The sequence below is a fragment of the Vanessa atalanta genome, chromosome 4, assembly GCF_905147765.1.
Source record: "Vanessa atalanta chromosome 4, ilVanAtal1.2, whole genome shotgun sequence".
NCBI classification, from domain to species: Eukaryota; Metazoa; Arthropoda; class Insecta; order Lepidoptera; family Nymphalidae; genus Vanessa; species Vanessa atalanta.
Genome location: NC_061874.1, coordinates 9,890,836 through 9,909,120, shown reverse-complemented (window position 1 = coordinate 9,909,120; position 18,285 = coordinate 9,890,836). Strand labels below are relative to the sequence as shown.

General features: G+C 33.6%; 2 protein-coding genes across 3 annotated transcripts; one reads left to right on the top strand and one right to left on the bottom strand.

Annotated features, from left to right (window-relative positions):
• Nucleotides 1–524: 524 nt before the first annotated feature.
• On the bottom strand, nucleotides 525–1,816 carry LOC125077838. The gene is made up of 3 exons (XM_047689923.1): nucleotides 1,623–1,816; nucleotides 1,281–1,419; nucleotides 525–1,097 (listed from the first exon to the last, which is right to left on the bottom strand). Exons 1-3 carry the CDS (start codon nucleotides 1,757–1,759, stop codon nucleotides 705–707), a joined length of 669 nt encoding a protein of 222 aa, XP_047545879.1. The 5' UTR covers nucleotides 1,760–1,816; the 3' UTR covers nucleotides 525–704.
• Nucleotides 1,817–4,340: 2,524 nt separating this feature from the next.
• On the top strand, nucleotides 4,341–18,280 carry LOC125077662. Of its 2 annotated transcripts, XM_047689655.1 has the most exons (17): nucleotides 4,341–4,488; nucleotides 5,179–5,329; nucleotides 5,781–5,886; nucleotides 7,130–7,188; nucleotides 9,635–9,846; nucleotides 10,300–10,398; nucleotides 10,628–10,732; nucleotides 10,817–10,895; nucleotides 11,293–11,510; nucleotides 12,295–12,529; nucleotides 13,049–13,150; nucleotides 13,372–13,506; nucleotides 14,065–14,379; nucleotides 14,798–14,911; nucleotides 15,449–15,595; nucleotides 16,932–17,137; nucleotides 17,856–18,280. In XM_047689655.1, the coding sequence occupies exons 1-17, from the start codon at nucleotides 4,460–4,462 to the stop codon at nucleotides 18,010–18,012; spliced, it is 2,469 nt and encodes an 822-aa protein (XP_047545611.1). In that variant the 5' UTR covers nucleotides 4,341–4,459; the 3' UTR covers nucleotides 18,013–18,280. The 2 variants fall into 2 exon arrangements, with proteins under 2 accessions (XP_047545611.1, XP_047545610.1); XM_047689654.1 differs by lacking the exons at nucleotides 16,932–17,137; nucleotides 17,856–18,280 and having other exon boundaries at nucleotides 15,438–15,491.
• The last annotated feature ends 5 nt before the right edge of the window (nucleotides 18,281–18,285 follow it).

The following is an 18,285-nucleotide window of genomic DNA, read 5'->3' as shown; positions in this document are numbered from 1 at the left end:
ATCCCAATAAATTGCAATGGTTACTTTATAACAATATATAAAATCCGAAAGCACTATGATTGTGATGATGATGTGATTTTTATACAATTTGCAAAGTGACTTTTCAGTTTATTACCTACCAACCAACCAAAATTTACCACTAGCAATAACTAAACACTATCAGAAACGTCATTTTTATTCTGTACAAAGATTGTAAGGACTATATATAATAATTATTTTTATAGGTACCCAATATTTTAATTAATATTACAATTTTCACAACAATTTAATAATGTATTATAAACCTCAAAAATCACTTCTCTGCTGTAATGCTTTTATTCATTGAAAGCTGTTGGGCGATAATTTATAGTATCGCCCAACAGCGCGGGAAAACGTTGTCATTTTAAATACAGTAAACAATTTGAAATTATTGAAGACCCTATAAAGTCTAATGACCTGTTAGTTTTTATTATTTTTTTAATAAAAATGGAAAAATATTTTGGTATATGATATATAGGTTCAAATAAATTAATATAAAAATTACGTAAAGCAGTATCTTTTTAAGTTTATTAGAAAATTATTCAATCATAATTTTAGTAATGTTAAGCAGCTTCTTGGGTGACTTCATTGGTTCTTTTAAAAATTTTATATTTAATGCTGTATCGTATTTTTGAACCTGAAATGATTATGTCTGAAAACCACAGATGTGTATATTATATTTCTTTTTACAGGCAATCATCGTGTATACCTGGATCTAGTCGTTCTGGTTTGTTTTTACTACGTTTCTTTTTAATAATTCTTCTCTGTGATGTACTAGTGACCTCTGAGGCACCATTTTTCAACGTCATTCTACGGCTTTGTTTGGGATTCACAGAATGTTTTGTCGCTAAGCCGATGGACGCCCGTTTATTTTTAGTTGGTGATGGGATTTTAGAAGTTTTAACACCGGTTTTTGGACAATCTTGTATTTCTGATGTTGTCGTTCTAGCCGTTGTTGTAACATTTGTAGATGAGAGCATGCTTTTCGTTTTTTTTAATCCCTTTCTAAATTTAATGTGCTTTTTCTTAATTTTCGGTTCTATCTGACGTGTCAGTGGAGTTTTCCCTTGTGCTGCCATCTAATGATATTTTATTCTTTATGAATTTACTCTATGATATAGCTAAATTCTTAAAATATATTTTAATGAAATGGGATATTAAGTGAGAAGTTAGACAAGAGCTAGTTTTATAATGAGATAGTACCATAGAATATAAATAAGGAAAATGTATTATCACCATTACACATAAATATATATAGTAACCTGTTCATAAAACAAATCATCTGCATCCTGACGGTCGCAGAAATCTAGCAGCTTATTACATACAGCTCTAAGGTTTTTAATCCTCTGTTTTTTCTTTTTTCCTGCTGTACATCGATCCATTTCATCTAAGCGAAGAGTTCTACAACATTGTTTGCATTGCTTAATATTATTATTAATCTTGATCAAATTTAGTTAAAGTGAATTATCTTTCAACTTAGACTAAAATTGATTATTCTACGTAAATTTAGAAAAGTAACGAATGCGACAAATTATTAATACACTACTAATTATACTTATAATGAATACCATAAGATAATTTGTTCAAATTATATTTAAACATACTTTATAATTTTGGGCTTGTTCATAATATCATCTTTTTCGTCCACTTGCATGGATGTATCCCAAATATTTTTAAAAAGTTTCCTGCGCTCAGCATAGCTCTCCTCCTTTGACAGAAGCTGGTCCATCATTCGGTTCATTTTATATCATGTTGTTTTTAAAACACTATTAAATTAAACTGGATCATTATTCGCTATTTTTTCTTCATTTTATTTTTATGTAACTTTTTTATATAATATTTTTGTATCAGACTAGTGTGGAAAATATTTTACGTTGATACTGCTTTTACATTTTTTTATTTAAGAATTTAGCTTTAGATTGTGATACAATCTTTCGACATTTAGGTAACATTATGTTTTCATTTGTTTGACATTATATTTAATTTTAATTCTTGTGACATATGACACAATAAAGTTAAAAACTATTCGGAACTGCAAAATAAATTTTAATCATCTTTAAATTATGGAAATATTATTTTCGGACAAGCTTTTTTAAAACTAATTTAAGTGCAAATGGGCCATACTGCATTGGAAATTAATAAGTACAAAACATTAGCAAATTAAAACATTAAAATACTTACTCTAAAATCATTCACCGCGATCCAAAGCAACAGGTCGGATTTCGTGACGACCGACCTGCCGATATATGTACTTTGGTTCAGTAAAGTTCAGTTGGCGGGCAGCGTTCAAAGAAATAACGCATTGTGTATCGAAAACTTTTATATAACATTCTTTCATACCTCGGAATAAAACACCATTTTAATGAAAGCGGAGATTTTTATAATACTTATCGTTGATGACATTTTCGTTAACTGAAATATAAAAATTAAAAAAAAATATGTGGATCAATTTAGGACATTTCGATTTTGTAATGTACTGAGAAAATGCCGGAGAGATATGATCCCAATGCTTTGTGGATTGCGCTTAGCGAGTACAGCGACGGAAACCTTTTCGCTGTCTATCCTAAGCTATTAGCTGAACTTCTCATACAGGAAGATGCAGCAAGGCAGGAGGGAGATAACAGTGAAGCTGAAAGGCTTGTGTTACCGAGCGACAGGGAATGGAGACTCACACAATATTTTAATTTGGTGGCTATGCAGAAGGCGCTGGATGTTGACCAGCAAGTATTGCCAGTTAATTCAATGACTGAATTCAAATAAAACTGTTAGGATTATGCCCAATAACAAACTAAAAAAAAATTGGAGATATTTTGCAATGGTTATCCTAGACGCATTTAGTTATTAACTTGAGTTCCAAATCCTACAGAAATAAAATCAGCTTATTTTTATTTTAGTTTTAATGGGAAAACATTGAAATACTCGTGTATTGAATGCATCGTTATGAACTTGCTTCTATCTTCAGCTCCTTAATTGTGTTGTGGCCATGAACTTATTCTCGTTATAGCTTACCACACGCGTTTTACATAATGTGATACAAACACTTATACCTACATCGTCTGACTGACAATATCATGAATATTGATTGCAATAGTGCCTAGATATCATATTTTTCGACTGATCGAGAGTTTTTTTTTAATAAATTACAATAAAATACTAGGTTTTATTGCAAGCGTAGGTATAGGTAAGTACTAAATACACGAGTAGCTAGAATATACAAAAGTAAGCAAGTATTGTATACTCTAGCTTAAACCACACAATTAAACAAGATTATTGGTACACCATTAGGTGCTTTAGTTAGTGCATTTTTGTATCGTTTTTTTTTTAAATCACTCCTACCTAATATATGATTGTAATAAACCTAATCACTTAATTTTACCAACTAAAATGCTTTAAGTAGATGCTAAACTTGCATTAGTTTCGACACTAAGCTGATACAGTATTGTATTAATCTGAATATTCATTATTAAAAAAATACTCCTAGTTAGCAATGGTTGATATAATGTCGTTTGAGAGGAACTTGACTCCGCTATGGGTATATTTTATTTTATTTTGCTTAACACGTAACAAACCTTTATGGATACTTTTCGTAAACAACTTAATTATTTTAAAGACTTCTCTTGTAATGCATGCTATAAAGTTTAATTAGAATTTGCTGACGTCAAACCGCCTCAGCCTATAAGGAAATTTCTTATGTTCAATCAAAGGATTTTTGGAATAAAGTTACTGGGTATTGTCTACATATTACATAGATATAATCGCTATCCTATTAAATACAATGCTCGCGTGCCACATATCAGTATAATTATTTTACGGCCTGTAATTTTGATTGCATAATATTTAAACCAATTTTCAAAGCAAGCGTTGTGTTAATAGCGTTTGAGGTCGACTTGAAAATTTCAGTCATCGATCTTTAACTGTTGATTTCTCGGTATCAATAATGACTGTGTTTTAAGGGTTCCGTACTCAAAGAGTGTAAACGGGACTTACTGTTGTTTGCCTAGTCATTGGTACGGAACCCTTCGTGCCCGAGTCCGACTCGCTTTTTTTATCAGTATCGTTTTTATGTGTGATTCATAAAAGGTATTTTAGGAAGGGTTTTATTTTAAGGGCATCATAAACCCTTAATATATCATTTATAGACATTTTTTTTAATTTAAATATTGTCATATTTTTATTTATGAATCTAATTAAATGTTTTCAAATAATTTACAGGCACTTTACACACTGTATTATTATTTTTTTTTAACATAATGTCATTGACGACATTAATAATTAATTATTGTCTCTTTTTTAATTTTTATTCAAACATAACAACAAAACAGACTGTAATTTTTTGAATTGGTCTCAGATAATTAGGCCTATGCGCCTTATGAAAATGAATTTCATTGAATTATATTATTTCGAAGAATAATGAATTACAATATTTTAATGGATAAATGAAATGATTGATGGACGTCACAAAACATTACCGTAAATATTTTAAATAATGAGTATATTTTTTACATTTTTATATATTATTAAGTAACTATAGGTATATAGCTACATTATAGTAGTTAAGATTGTTTTCGAATCCATTGTATTTATATGTTTGTTTTTTCTTATTAAATTTAGTATCATAGGAATGAATTTCCTTTTCAAGGTTTCATAATATAGTCGACAGTTCATTTATTGTCATAAGTTATCAAAGCAATTCTTGGCGGTCATATAGTGACTAGCTAACTACTTAGTAGGAATTAATTTAAAAAGTATTTACTGAAAACAAAAATCGTAATCCACTACTACATTACTTTAATTTACTATATAATTGGGAATACTCCTAACAGTATTATCTTGATATCTGTAATAAGATAATACTGTCCAATTGTTGGATAATTTATTTATGTATGTTACAACATACCTGAAATTTATTCTGGTATCGTTCATAAAAAATGTATGGTAAAAACAAGAAACATATTTGTTAAAAATATTGTGTAAGTTCAGAAACCAGAGAGCAGCTCATACTATCGTGTCATGATCTTAAGCATTAATACATACATTAAAAGAACAGTCTAAAAATAGTTAGAAAACTGTAGGTACTTACAATATTCAATATGGAAAATAAGTCGTAAAAATATAACATCTACGTGACTTTTGTATGATTAAAATGTAAGCTATATATAGGGATGAAGATGAGGGCAAGGATAAGAAGACGTCGGAAGAGGCACCAGAGGAATGGGCGCCTTGGAGTTTGGTGCTTCCAAGCAAGAATCCAAACGCACCACCACCTGTATCAGTAAAAACTGCCCCTGGACCAACTTGGGACATTGGACAGGTATTTTTTGGAACCTACTCATAATGAAATACTAATACTCCCACGCTTTATTATAAGATAAGATATCAATAAATATTTTTTATGTTTTTTAAATAAGTTGCTTTGTAGCGAAAAATCCGAGTAGAAGAAACTTCAAATATTGCTTCTGAATTCGTAGTTATAATATGTTTTACATATGAGGATATAGAATAAAAAGCCTGTACGCTCTCGTCAGTTTTTAAAACGTGTACAATTACTTATGGTATTTTTGCATGATTAGTAGCGCTTTGATTCATTAATTAATTGATTGAACGGTTAATATTTATCACGTCGGAGTTTCGACGTGATAAATATGCTGGGTGGCCTAATTGCTCTTTCGACTTCTCATTATTAATAAGAAAATAATGCTTTTATTTAAATAAAAATTAGTGCGTTATTGTTTTCTGAACTACTTTGTTTAAATATTCACTAGGTTTTGAAAGCTGCTCGTCTCCTCTGCAAACCCCCATTGGACGTAGACTTCTTAGACGAACAAGAGATGCGATGTGTTTATTCTCTTATCTATGATGTTTTCCGATGTAAGTATATGTCTTTTTTTTAATTAGTGTTCTATGTTTGGTCCTAATAAGTGTAGAAATGTTATCTACGTTTATATTTGTGAATATCATAATACAATAGCTGGTTTTCAAGAAGTACTTACACTCATTTAGCGAATTACCCTTAATGTTGTAAAATTCGCTAATATAAAAATCATTAAAGCAACAGCCTGTTAATAAAGTTTCACTGAGATCAAGTCTACTTCTCCTTCTCATCCTCTTTTAAGGATTTTGTAGCGATTCCACTGCCGTATTGTAGATCACGAGCAACAATCTCAAATCCATAAAACTGAACCCGTATTTCATTAAATTGAAAAATACACTGTGCTCACCCGAAATGTGTCGAATAATGACTTAGGCATTGATAAAAGTCCTACCGTTGTGTAATACCTATCCCCTAATGAAATATAGCATAGCGTATAAATTGTAACGTTTTATTATTCAGTCATAAAGTGATGATATTTTTACCGACGTTATTCGAAAATCGTTCGTGACTTTTTTGTTGTAAATCACTAAACACGATGATCATAAAGCCCTTTATACTCTTATCCTTTTAAAGTACCCTAAAATGTGGGTTCCGGATGGGAACATTTCGACATAAGTAAGTGTCACGATGGTAACGTCGGCGCGTGAACGATAACTGCTGTAAATTACATCACGCGAACTTCGAAACTAGTTTACGAGGCACCGTAAGCATTATTCAACTTTTATCACAAAACGCCTAAGCGATTATGTCGTGATAAACACTCGCGTTTGTTTTAACTGTCTTATTTAAATGTAGCCAAATGTTTTTTATTGCACTGGAATCTAAATGTGAAACATTCACTACTGGCTGGTAAACTAGACTCACCTGAATTAAAATTATTTAAATTACATTTTTTAAATGTTGAAACAAAAAATTAAAATAGTAAATAAATATCCAAACATGTAAAAAATCGCAGCTATGCTATCAATATATATATACATTATACATGATTATTAAAGTATTCAACATACTCGTACTTTATTGGCCAGGAACCGTAGAGCTTTGTACAAATCGTTTGGGGTAGGTCACAGAATATCTTAGTTCCCAATCCTAACGGTCTGCCAGTCTGCCTATTTTATTTAAATAATTAATTTAAAAATTATATAATATTTTCAAGTCATGCATTTTTTCAGATTTTTAAACGCATATTTAGGTGCTTTTCGTTTTGAGAAGCATACCTAATTCGCTTTTTTTTTTCAGATAAAACTATTTTAGATCAAGCCATAGAAGACATCGACTTTTTTGGTGATTTCCCGCAAGTAAGCACGTATTAACTTATTAAAGATTAAGTAATAATAATAATAGTCCGTCAGTTAGTTTGACTGGCCGATTAAACAAATAATTTCTCTTATCACCTGCATCTTATATACTACAGTAATAATAATTAAATAAAAAGAATAATAATAGTATAATTAAGTATATTCTGTTTTCGCTGAACACACGGCTTTAGTCGTGATAAATTTATAAAACTTTATTAATAGTACAAAAACTTTCATCCCCGATCTTACCTCTTCGAGGGGTGATATATCAAAAAAAGTATAATCCTATGTAACTTCCCGGAACTCGATACTATCAACATAAAAAAATCCATCTAAATCGATTCAGTGGTTTAAGTGTGAAGAGGTTACACATAGAGTTACTTTCGCGTTTATAATATTAGTGGGGATTGCGTATAAGTATAAGTTTATGTATGTCTGTTTGTTAGGGTACTGCAACACCTGCTCGATTGATATTTTAAAGTCTCTCTTTCAATTGTGTTGTCTGGAAGATACATCTTATCTTAAGGTAGTAACCTTAAGATAAGATCGCATCTTGTATAGAACACAATAATTATTCTTAAGCTAATAAATAAAATCTAGAGTATGGGGTAGGTAGGTACGCGTAATGGATTTTATCTACCAATATAGAACGAAAGCTAGTATAGGGCTTGCGTTTTGTTCAGTAACTAGGTCAATATCTTTTACTTCCGAACTGCATGTTGTAATCCACATGAATATCCAGTAATAGACTTCAGTATACACTATAACATGTTATTTCCTATAAAGAGACAACTGTAACTGCTTATTCGAATCAACTACGCTGATTGAAATCCTATTAAGGGACATTAAAGTTGGCAGCGGTTTGTTTTTTCTTTTAGTTTGCTGTAGGTTGGCTGTACAGGCATGTTTGTGCATTTAATTTTTATATAGGTAATTTCCCTTTTTCAACAGGTAACTCATTTTTCAGGGTAGTACTTTTTTTTAAATGGCTGAGTTGTATAACTATTTATGTATTTTAAATTTCTCAATAGAAACATGATCAATTTCAAAAAAATGATTTAATTGTAATGTACTTTATGAATTATTCTTTAGGTATATGCGTTTTCTATATTTTTTAAATATTTCTTAATTGTATTCAGTGTCAATATTTCGAAATGTCAATATATTTCAGATTATAAAACAAACGCGGGGTCTGGTGTCCGTCTGTCTGTCAGATCACGCAAAACTAGTTTTCCGAATGAAATCAATCAATGTTGAAAAATTCAAATGATGTCATTAGCCATTCATTATATTTTTAAGACATACATTTAGACATACATGGGTCTGAAGGCCCAGGGGAATGAAGGGGAAATTCATTCCTCATGAATAATTATTTTTCAAATAAAATGGACATTTTTTTTCAATAGTGTGTTGGAATAATCAAAACTAATTAAATTCTTCTAAAGCCTTATAAATCGGTTGTATAATTATTTTAAAAAAGTCATATTAAAATCTTTTAACAAATATAATTATGTAGCCGTAATTATAGACTTCTATTTTAGTCGTAGATTTTACTATGTATGTATATATATATATATATCTACTATATTTATCCATATTTCTATATCATTAAATATTTTTCCTCATCGGAATTGGGATGCTTTTTTGTTGAAATATCTCCTGTGGCCCCAGGGCTATAGCCTCGGATGCTATGCCCTCCCCTAAATCAGCCGTGCATGCAACACATAAATCACTTAAAATTTAAGTTTTGCCTGACCTAATAACCTTCTAAAAGTAAAATTATTTACATTTATGAGCGTATTTCTGGTGCTCTTGAACTTGTGGATATATTGTCCTGAAGGTAATTCATTCCGAAATTTACCAAGGTTAAAAATAAATGTCATTACCGAAAGGCAATAACTTCGGTTAAAGCAGATTCGACAAGATGTAACAACAAAAAGTATAGACCATCTAACTCACATTACGACGTTGTCGTGACCGAAGCCATTTCTTTTTCTTTGAGGACGCTCACGAAAACGAGCTTCGTATTTATGAGGGTTTATTTTCGCGAAAAAATCAACATCGGTAGCATTGAATTCTGATAAAACGACTTCGATAAATAATAATACTGAATCGTGTTATAACACATTCAAGTTTCAATGGCATCTTTGATAAGGCACCATTTTCTTAATTAATTACAAAACAGCTACGACTATTATTCACCAAAGAATTTGCTTTCAAGTAAATATTTATAGACTTTCAAGAATAGTTTAATAAATATCTCGCGCGCCTAGAATAGTAAAGCATAATTTTAATAAACAATAAATGAACTGTAAATGCCGTTGTAATCAGAACTTATGGCATATCATATCATATTAACAAGCACATAAAAGTTTCAGTAACAAAATAAGTACCTTTTTCTTCTATGATAAGACTCGATCTAATTTTTTACATAATACGTCAACAGTTTTCCGTACACCGTCATACAACGTGGCTGTTTCTCATGGAGTTAGCGAGACGTCGCTGGATGGCAAGAGCACGTGGTGAGGCAGAAAGAGCTTCAAGATTGCTTAGAGACGCAGGCTTTCCTTTCAAAGATGTGGAAAATGCGGTTTGGGAACAAAGGATACATTTTGCCGCAGCCATCGCCAGGATCCGCATTAAAAATAAGGCTTTCTCGTAAATTTTACATCATTTTATAGTCATTATTAATAATATATGTGCATGTACTTATTATATTGATTCAACACCTTGCTTGATCGATAAGAGTATTCAATCATTAAATAGAGATTAGTTTGCCACAAAAGCTAAGTTTAATAACTAATCAAAGATAAATGAGATTTAGATATAGACGATTTGTTTACTTTTTACTAATTTGATTTATTCCTAACATTTTAGTAAATCATGTTGAACGTATAATAAAAAGGCAAGTAGGGTTAATTAAAAAAAAATCTTTCTGTAAAGAAAATCTATGATAAACGTACCTACATTACATTATATAAATCATATGCATTGTTGTGGAATATATTTCGCTGTATTTGCGCTGCTTCTAATTCAAATTCACAAGCTGTTTTGTTAGATTCTATTATATATTTAGTTTTCAGAATGACAACTTGATTATAATTCTTTTAGGTTATCAGATCTTTTGCCGCCACATTTACGAGAAGAGAGAATATCAGCATGTGTTAACAAGGACACAGTAACTGGTTGGGTTAACACTTTTAAGGCGAAGTAAGTTAACTAACTTCTCAATAGTTACTGGTCTGACAGATGTTTGATTCTGATGTGTTTCATACTTAATTAAAGCTGCGATTAAAGTCGAATTTCGAGTTTCATTTTAGTTTTCTGATATAGATAATACTATAAGATTAACACAACTAGAATTTAATAAAACAATTGTCGAAAAATCGATTTGGTTGAATGATGAAATATTTTTCCTGAAATGATATTTTTTTTTCAGAAAAGTAGCCTTGCTTGTGAAAAGGCTTAATGATATGGGCTATTCTTATAGTAATTCTCGTCAACTTTGCGCTGGAGAATACAGATTTGATCGCGTGTGTCCCAGGTATTTATTATTTTTACATTGAAATTGGCCTCTATTTTTTTATTTATTAATTAGGACACAAAATAACAAGTTATTGTTTTTCAGATTTATAACATTGCGTCCACCAGACAACATCAGTTTTGGACAATTAGATCTCGTCAAGGAAGGGGTCATTGTTCTTCAGGTATTAAGAAACTAAATGTGATATGATGTCTACAATGATATTTTTATATCTTATTTATTAAAATATCTACAGAATCTGGCCTTGAACTACAACATCAGATACACTTTCGGGAAATTTGTCCTTTTGTCCTTTGAACATTAGGCGTTCCAATAAGCAATTTAATGATTATTTAAGACGTGTGACTTGACTCGTCATTTATTTCTTAATTATTACTATATAGTTTGTTAATTACCTTTAAAAAATATTTTAGATTAGATTTCAGTTAAGAGAGATGGATAGAACTTAAATCTGTGTTTACGCGACATAACAATACCGACTCAGTACTTACACAACCGTCTTCTATCTAACTGGTTTCCTCTTTTATTATATGTATAATAACAATTCGCATTGTGATCAGGAGCGCGAGTTCTGCGCAGGCGCTTCGACGCTGTGCCGCGCCTTACGCGCGAACGCGTTGCGCGGCGTGGTTGCGCAGTCGCACGCTTCCTCACCGCGGTGCTCGGCCTACCTCGCCGCGCAGCTTCGGGAACTGGCAGCGGTGCTGAAATCCGAGACTCCCGCGCTTCCCGTTACGCCTGAGCTAGGGAAGCTGGTCGTTTTCGGAGCTGGTGATAAGTATGTTCAAGTTTCTTTCTAGGATATGCTGCTTTGCCTTTATTTTCGGAAAACAATATTCAGAGTCACTTCCGACGCTTTAATGTAAATATATTAAAAGTAGACAGTTAAATACGTCTCAACATCCAGAAACTAAAACTACCAACAGGGCCGCATATCTCTACGGGCAGGCCGAGTAGATACAAGTCTAGGACGGCATTTAGGAATCGGCAAAACTTACTAAGATTTGTTTATGTAGTTCAAATACTCAAAAACATGTCCATAGCACCTTGTAAAAAAAAATACAAGATTCCGATTATTAAAAGTTTAATTGAGTGAGTGAATTTGATATTCATCTCGAGGTCTTGATGCACAATATTATTTTATTGCTTTAAATGTCATAGAGTTTCAAGCATTAACTAACTTATCCTTGCTCGCCATAATTATCTCTATAGACTTTTCAGCAGTAACACCCCGTTTTTAGTTTAAACTAAAAGTGATGGTAGGGCTTTGTACAAGCTCGTCTAGGTAGGTACCACCCACTCATGGGTTTTAAGGGTGAGTGAGCCAGTGTAACTACAGGCACAAGGGACGTAACATCTTGGTTCCCAAGGTTGGTGGCGCATTGGTGATATAGGGAATGGTTAATATTTCTTACAACGCCATTGTCTATGGGCGGTGGTGACTACTTACCGTAAGGTGGCATATTTGCTCGTCGCCTACCGATATTATAAAAATATTAGTTGCTCAAGTAGAAAATCACTAAAACATTGAATGTTAGAATTAAAACATGAAGAAATTTTAGGGCCGAAAGCTACGTGTGCGCTCTACGCGAACTGGGCATTGAGGCGTCAGAGCTGCCTCAGTCGAGCGCACCAGTTTGCGTGCTAAGTGATCCGGTACACGGGGACACGCCTATCGTAGCCAGCGCCCTGGACGGAGTTGTAGCGGTGCTGGCTACACCACCTAATTCATTCTCAGCAGTTACGGACCCAATCGACTTGGTTTGCGGACGAGGAGGAGACTTGGCTATGCTTGAGGTAATAAATATAAATAATATAAAATTCTAATTACGTAATATTTACTCTGAATAACGATGTGTTTAACGATGATGTGATGATTAAAATCGAAATTATAAATCCAGGTTTATCATTTTACGAAACTGTATAATTTATGTGATACATCATTATCATCCAACTTTAGATGGTCAACTATTGGACACCTCTCGCGAGTTCCACATGACTTATTTCCACTCCATTCCGTTTATATTTCCAAACATCTATTACGGTTACAATTTATACGAAATCCGTAAAAATATGTTGGTAATTTGTAGCCTGTTCGGTACTAAAAATATCCTAAGCCTAGACACAAAATTTATATAACAAAATCACAGGCAGTACCGCAGTAATGATAGTGACGGTACTGTGCGGGTTTTGTTAAACGCTTATTTAGATATTTATAATACGAAACAGTGGGTTATATAAAATAATGTAAATGAGAACAAGGAAATTTAACTTTATCTGTAGTACTTACTATACTTACTGGAAGTATATTTTCAGGTTCTGACTGAATCAGAAATTGATTCTAACGGGAAAGCTCGTGTGCAATCCATTTTGGAAGAGCAAAAGAAGACTTTGAAAGTCCTTTTATCTAAACCTCAGGTATGTAAAGCATTTAATGAATTAATATTTATTAAAACCTTAGATTAAATTACAGTATCTATGAATACCTAAATGTTTTTTATAGAACTTTAGGAAGACCTAATCGGATAGATTCGGCCTATGAACTACTCACATATATTTATATTTTTATGCTTATATTATATACACATAATTATGAGTATCTCTGTAAATAACACAAATGAAATATTCAAAACCTCCAGATTCAATTAATCCTGTATGAGACTCATTCGGCTCTGGAGGCGGAGAACCAGGCGCAGGTGACTCGCGCCGTGGCGGAAGCCAACCGCCTCGCGCGCGAGAGGCACGCTCTGCTCAAGAAGAAGACGAAGGACCACGTGAGCTTTGAATTCTTCGCCACTTTATCTAGCTGTAATTGTAGAAAGCGAAGCAGAAATTAAATCCTGCTTTATATATCAATTTTCTGTCTAGAAGTATTAGAAGATATATTGATCCCCTAGGATTTTAGATTTTGCTAAGTTTTCTATCTTTAAGCAGTATCACATAGGTCAAAGTAAGCAATCTTAGTGCTAATCTCCCATTAAAGTAAATAGGTACTCCCGCTTCTTCCTTCGTTATAAATCTTCTCATTCCTCCCGCGCTCGCCGCACCCCGGCCGACCAGTATCTCTATCTCATAAATTCTAAAGACAACCAAAATAATTGCAATACAAATATCACAACACCTGGCTTTAAGGCAATTCCGCCACTATCTATATAATAGAAGAGTAATTCGATTGTATTGAATACTCACTGACTGTATACTTATATGTAGTTGTATTTGCTATCCTCCAAAGTATTGAACTCCCATTTGTAATACTAGCTTTGCTGACAAACTTGGAAGCAGTTCGATATAAATACTTACAGAAAATTGTCGTGAAATTTATTTCCTAACAGACGCCGAAGCATAAGGAAGTTGCAGAAACAGGAATAACCGATTCGTGCACATCTCTAGATCAGACTTGTTCACGATCTGACATAGACAAAGATGAGGCGGACGAAATGCGCCTCTCGCACAAGAGGCCGATGTCGTCACCACCTACCACTGCGAGAACGAGGTCAGATAGTGACGAAACAGTGCTAAAAAAGCGAGCGGAAAGCGCTGATATGTCATGGCGACCGGGACATAAATCTAGACCTATCCCTGAAATGCACGTCGCTGAATATGACCCTATCCCGCGGGATCCGGATAAAGATAGCCCTGACGTATTTGTAAGTATGAAACAATTAATAGGCAGGTTAGATAATGTCTTATAAAGCAGTATTTTCGATCACTAATGATTATATACATATATGAGTATCTGATATCGTAGTAGGGACGATATTATTTAGATACTACATTATAAATATATCATCTTTCACTTCTATAAATTCCTAATGTACACATAAATTATCTAATAATTTAATCATTATAGGTATATCAATATTTTTTAAATAACATTGTTATGCTCAATAACCTGACACTGACACACGTAATAATAAAATATACGGTGAAGAAATATTTGTATGCAAATGTATAAGAAATGTTCCGTGGTTATTTATGCTGTCCTATAAAACATAATATAACAAATCATTACATAAAAGGTTTCATTTAAATTATAAATGTTATGAACGTGACCTTTTTTGGCAGGTGCCTGAGTGTGATTTATTTGAAATTCAAAAATTGCCAAACCTTGGCAATGGTTTGGACATCAATTATATTCTGGATCGAGACGGGTGTTACTTGGGCCTCATTCAAAGAAAGGTATTTTTTTTCAGAATTATTTACAATTCAATGCTCCTTTTATACTGAAAATATATCTTTGATGCTAAAATTGCACTTAAGTATATTATTGTGTTTAATTTTTTGTCTGCTTAAAAAATCTCCCTTTATGATAAACTGTTTTACGGGGTTGGTACTCAGGTGTTAGTCATTAAAAGGTAAAACTGGGGGGTGACCCCTATAAGCTACAACATAACAAATATCGCTGAATTCCATTCATTGGTTTAGCCGTGCACGAGTAACAGACAGACTGTCAGAGTTACTTTTGTATTTATAATATTAGTATAGATGATCAAACCGAAGCACAGGCATCGTAAATGTAATTCGCATTAATATAAATAACTGCCAATGTTTTGCGAAACTCCCTTTCCATTTCTCACCGGAACACAGCACTACTAAATGTCGAAGTCCACCGACAAAAGCTATTCGACTATGACTTCGGCATTAAGTAGCACCGGTCGTGCGTTGCCGGCGCCCGAGGCGCGACGGTACGATATAAAGTTGTCAGGCGTCGCTCAGGAGATCACCCGGCTGGACGCCAAGTACATGATCCTGGTGGCGGAGGAGCGCGGGCTGTTCGGCGGCGCGCCCGCGCAGCGCCGCAAGCGCGCCGAGCCGCCGCCCGCCGCGCCGCGCGCGCGCCGCCGCAAGGCCAACGTGTTCGAGGTACCGCGCGAGAGCGCTGCCCTCGATATATCTTAATAGTTCTCGCCTGCGTTGGGGGGGTCGTCTTCTTTGGGGTGTCAAGGTTCATCGGTAACAGAAGATAAACGTCTAATTCGATTCAGGGGTTCAATCGTGCAAGCGCAACTGACAGAGTTACTTTCGCATTTATAATATTAGTTATGATTCACTTTATTTATTTATTTATTTATTTATTAATTTTCGAAACACCATCGGCATATTCACAAAATATTTAAGAAAAAGTAAGAAATACATTCTTGTACGGTGTGATACACCACTACAGGCGTTTACATTTTACACATCAAATAACAAAATAATAACAAAACATTACACTCTTACATTAATAAATCTTTAAAATAACAACAAAAATATGAAAGATATGAAGTAACAAAAAGGAAACCAAAACAATAATAAATTACTCCAAATTAAAAGAAATAAAAGCAAAAACTAAAAAAATACAAAATCTTGACACAAATTGAGCAAACAGTCTAATTTTTTCTTAAAACTATTGCTGTTATGGCTAAATATATCAATCTCATGAGAAGTGATATTATTGTAACGACTCATATATCGGATAATAGGCGAAAACTTTCCTACATTTGTACGGAATCTAGGAATAGCGAAGGTGTTTTGTATTGGGTGACGCGGAATCGTTCTTGGGACATTTATATAGATTTGTGAAAGTAATTTTTGCGAGTCTATTGAACCATGGATTAATTTATGCAGAAACATTAAGTCATGATTGCACCTACGTTTCTCCAATGTGGCAAGTTTGAAGTGTTTCAGTCGTGTATTATAGTCTGCGCGATATGGACAGCTTCTATCTTTATATGCCAAAAACTTTGTAAATCCTTTTTGAATTCTTTCAAGGCGATTAATGTGAATTTTATAAGATGGATTCCATGCAGGTGAAGCATATTCAATAATACTACGGCTTAGTGAAAAATATAAAGTTAGAATGGCATTTACGTTTTTAAAATCATGACATGTTCTTTTAATAAATCCTATCATTTTCAAGCATTTTTTTACGATTGTATCTATGTGATCTTTTAATTGAATTCTTTTATCTATAATTACACCTAAATCTCGTAACTTTTCAACCTCGGTTCCATGTCTTATCTATATTCAGGTATAATACTATCCCGTAATTTGATGCGGTCGTCCCTTTTATTTAGATTTAATTTTAGTTAGAAGTAATTATTTGGTAATCGTGTCTATATTATTTATTATATCTCATTATTTATTTGATACAAAACAATAAGTCTAAAAATATTTAAATGTGAGACACTATAATAATTTGCAATATGTGTAAACGTAGGTAGAGCGCGTCGCTGCTCCGACATACGCTTCGATGTCGCGCTCGTCGCGGCGCAGCTCGGCGCCAGCCTGCCTGCCGGAGGCGGCCGGACCGGTCGCGTCCGGGCCGGGGGCGGAGCCCGTCCGCGTGTGTTCGCGCCACGCGCGCCGCCACGCCGCCGCCGCCGCCTTCTCGGCCGCCGCTTGCACGTGCGATGCCAAACACCGGTCAATACAATTATAATTGTTAAGTTACTGTTTACTATGAATTGCTTTTTATGCTACTCGATAAATATTTATACACGAATATTTATGAAAAGCAATTGACATACCATAGTACTATACTATGAAAAAGAAGACACATTTTTAGAGACAAGAAAATAATTTTATAATATCATAATTTCCTAGATTAGTCATAAATATTTATTTTAGTCACTTTATTTATTTTTTATTTATTTCAATTATAACATATATAATAATTAATTTGAAGTCAAAATCATAACATATTCACGCAAATACTTAGCAATATAATAACGTTGACTGCATCGTTGGTCTAGTGGATAGGTATAAATATAGATTCCGAGGCCCCGGGTTTAAACCCCAAGTCAGGCCGATAAAAAGTTATTGGGATTTTCTATCGAAAAAATTCTCGTTAACAGTCCGGAGTCTGGAAATTGAAGTGTGTTCACACCCGTGCTCCCGTGCCTCGGGAAGAACGTAAAGCCGTTGGTCCTGCGCCTGAACTCTTTCCGGTTCCATCGGATTATTAGTGACGGTATAGAGTGCATCTGTGTTTGCGCACACACTATATGTTCTGCGAAGTTAGCTGGTCTCCCCCGAGATTTCCGCCGTGGCCGAATTAGGTCCGACGACATTATTATAATATTAATAAACGTTAAGCCATTAGTTAAAGATAATAATAGTACACATTTAAAAAAAAATACAGAAACACAATCAAAGGTCGTCGGCTGTCAGTAGCAGTGACGTCACCACGTAACGCCGTCGCGCCTTCCGTGGCCTGCCGCCGACCGTTCCCGCTGACGGTGCACGACCTGCGTCTGCGTCGAGAATACAGCGGACTCTATCGATTGAAATTTGAATAAATGTCCACGAGTGCGGTTACGAGCTAGAACCATCTATTTTTATAAAAAATAAACGATGACTTATTAAATATGTATTCGTATAAGTCAGACAATAATAAAATGTTTTGAACTTGTAACTCATGAGTAACCTTATACACAGTTTTGGCGATAGAGTGAGTTCTTCGGTGAAATGAATGTAATTGACTGAAGAGAGACATAATTAAACTTACTATTGCAAAATACACTCAATAGAGGCATTTTTATTAATATAGTATATATGTCATTTAAAAATAG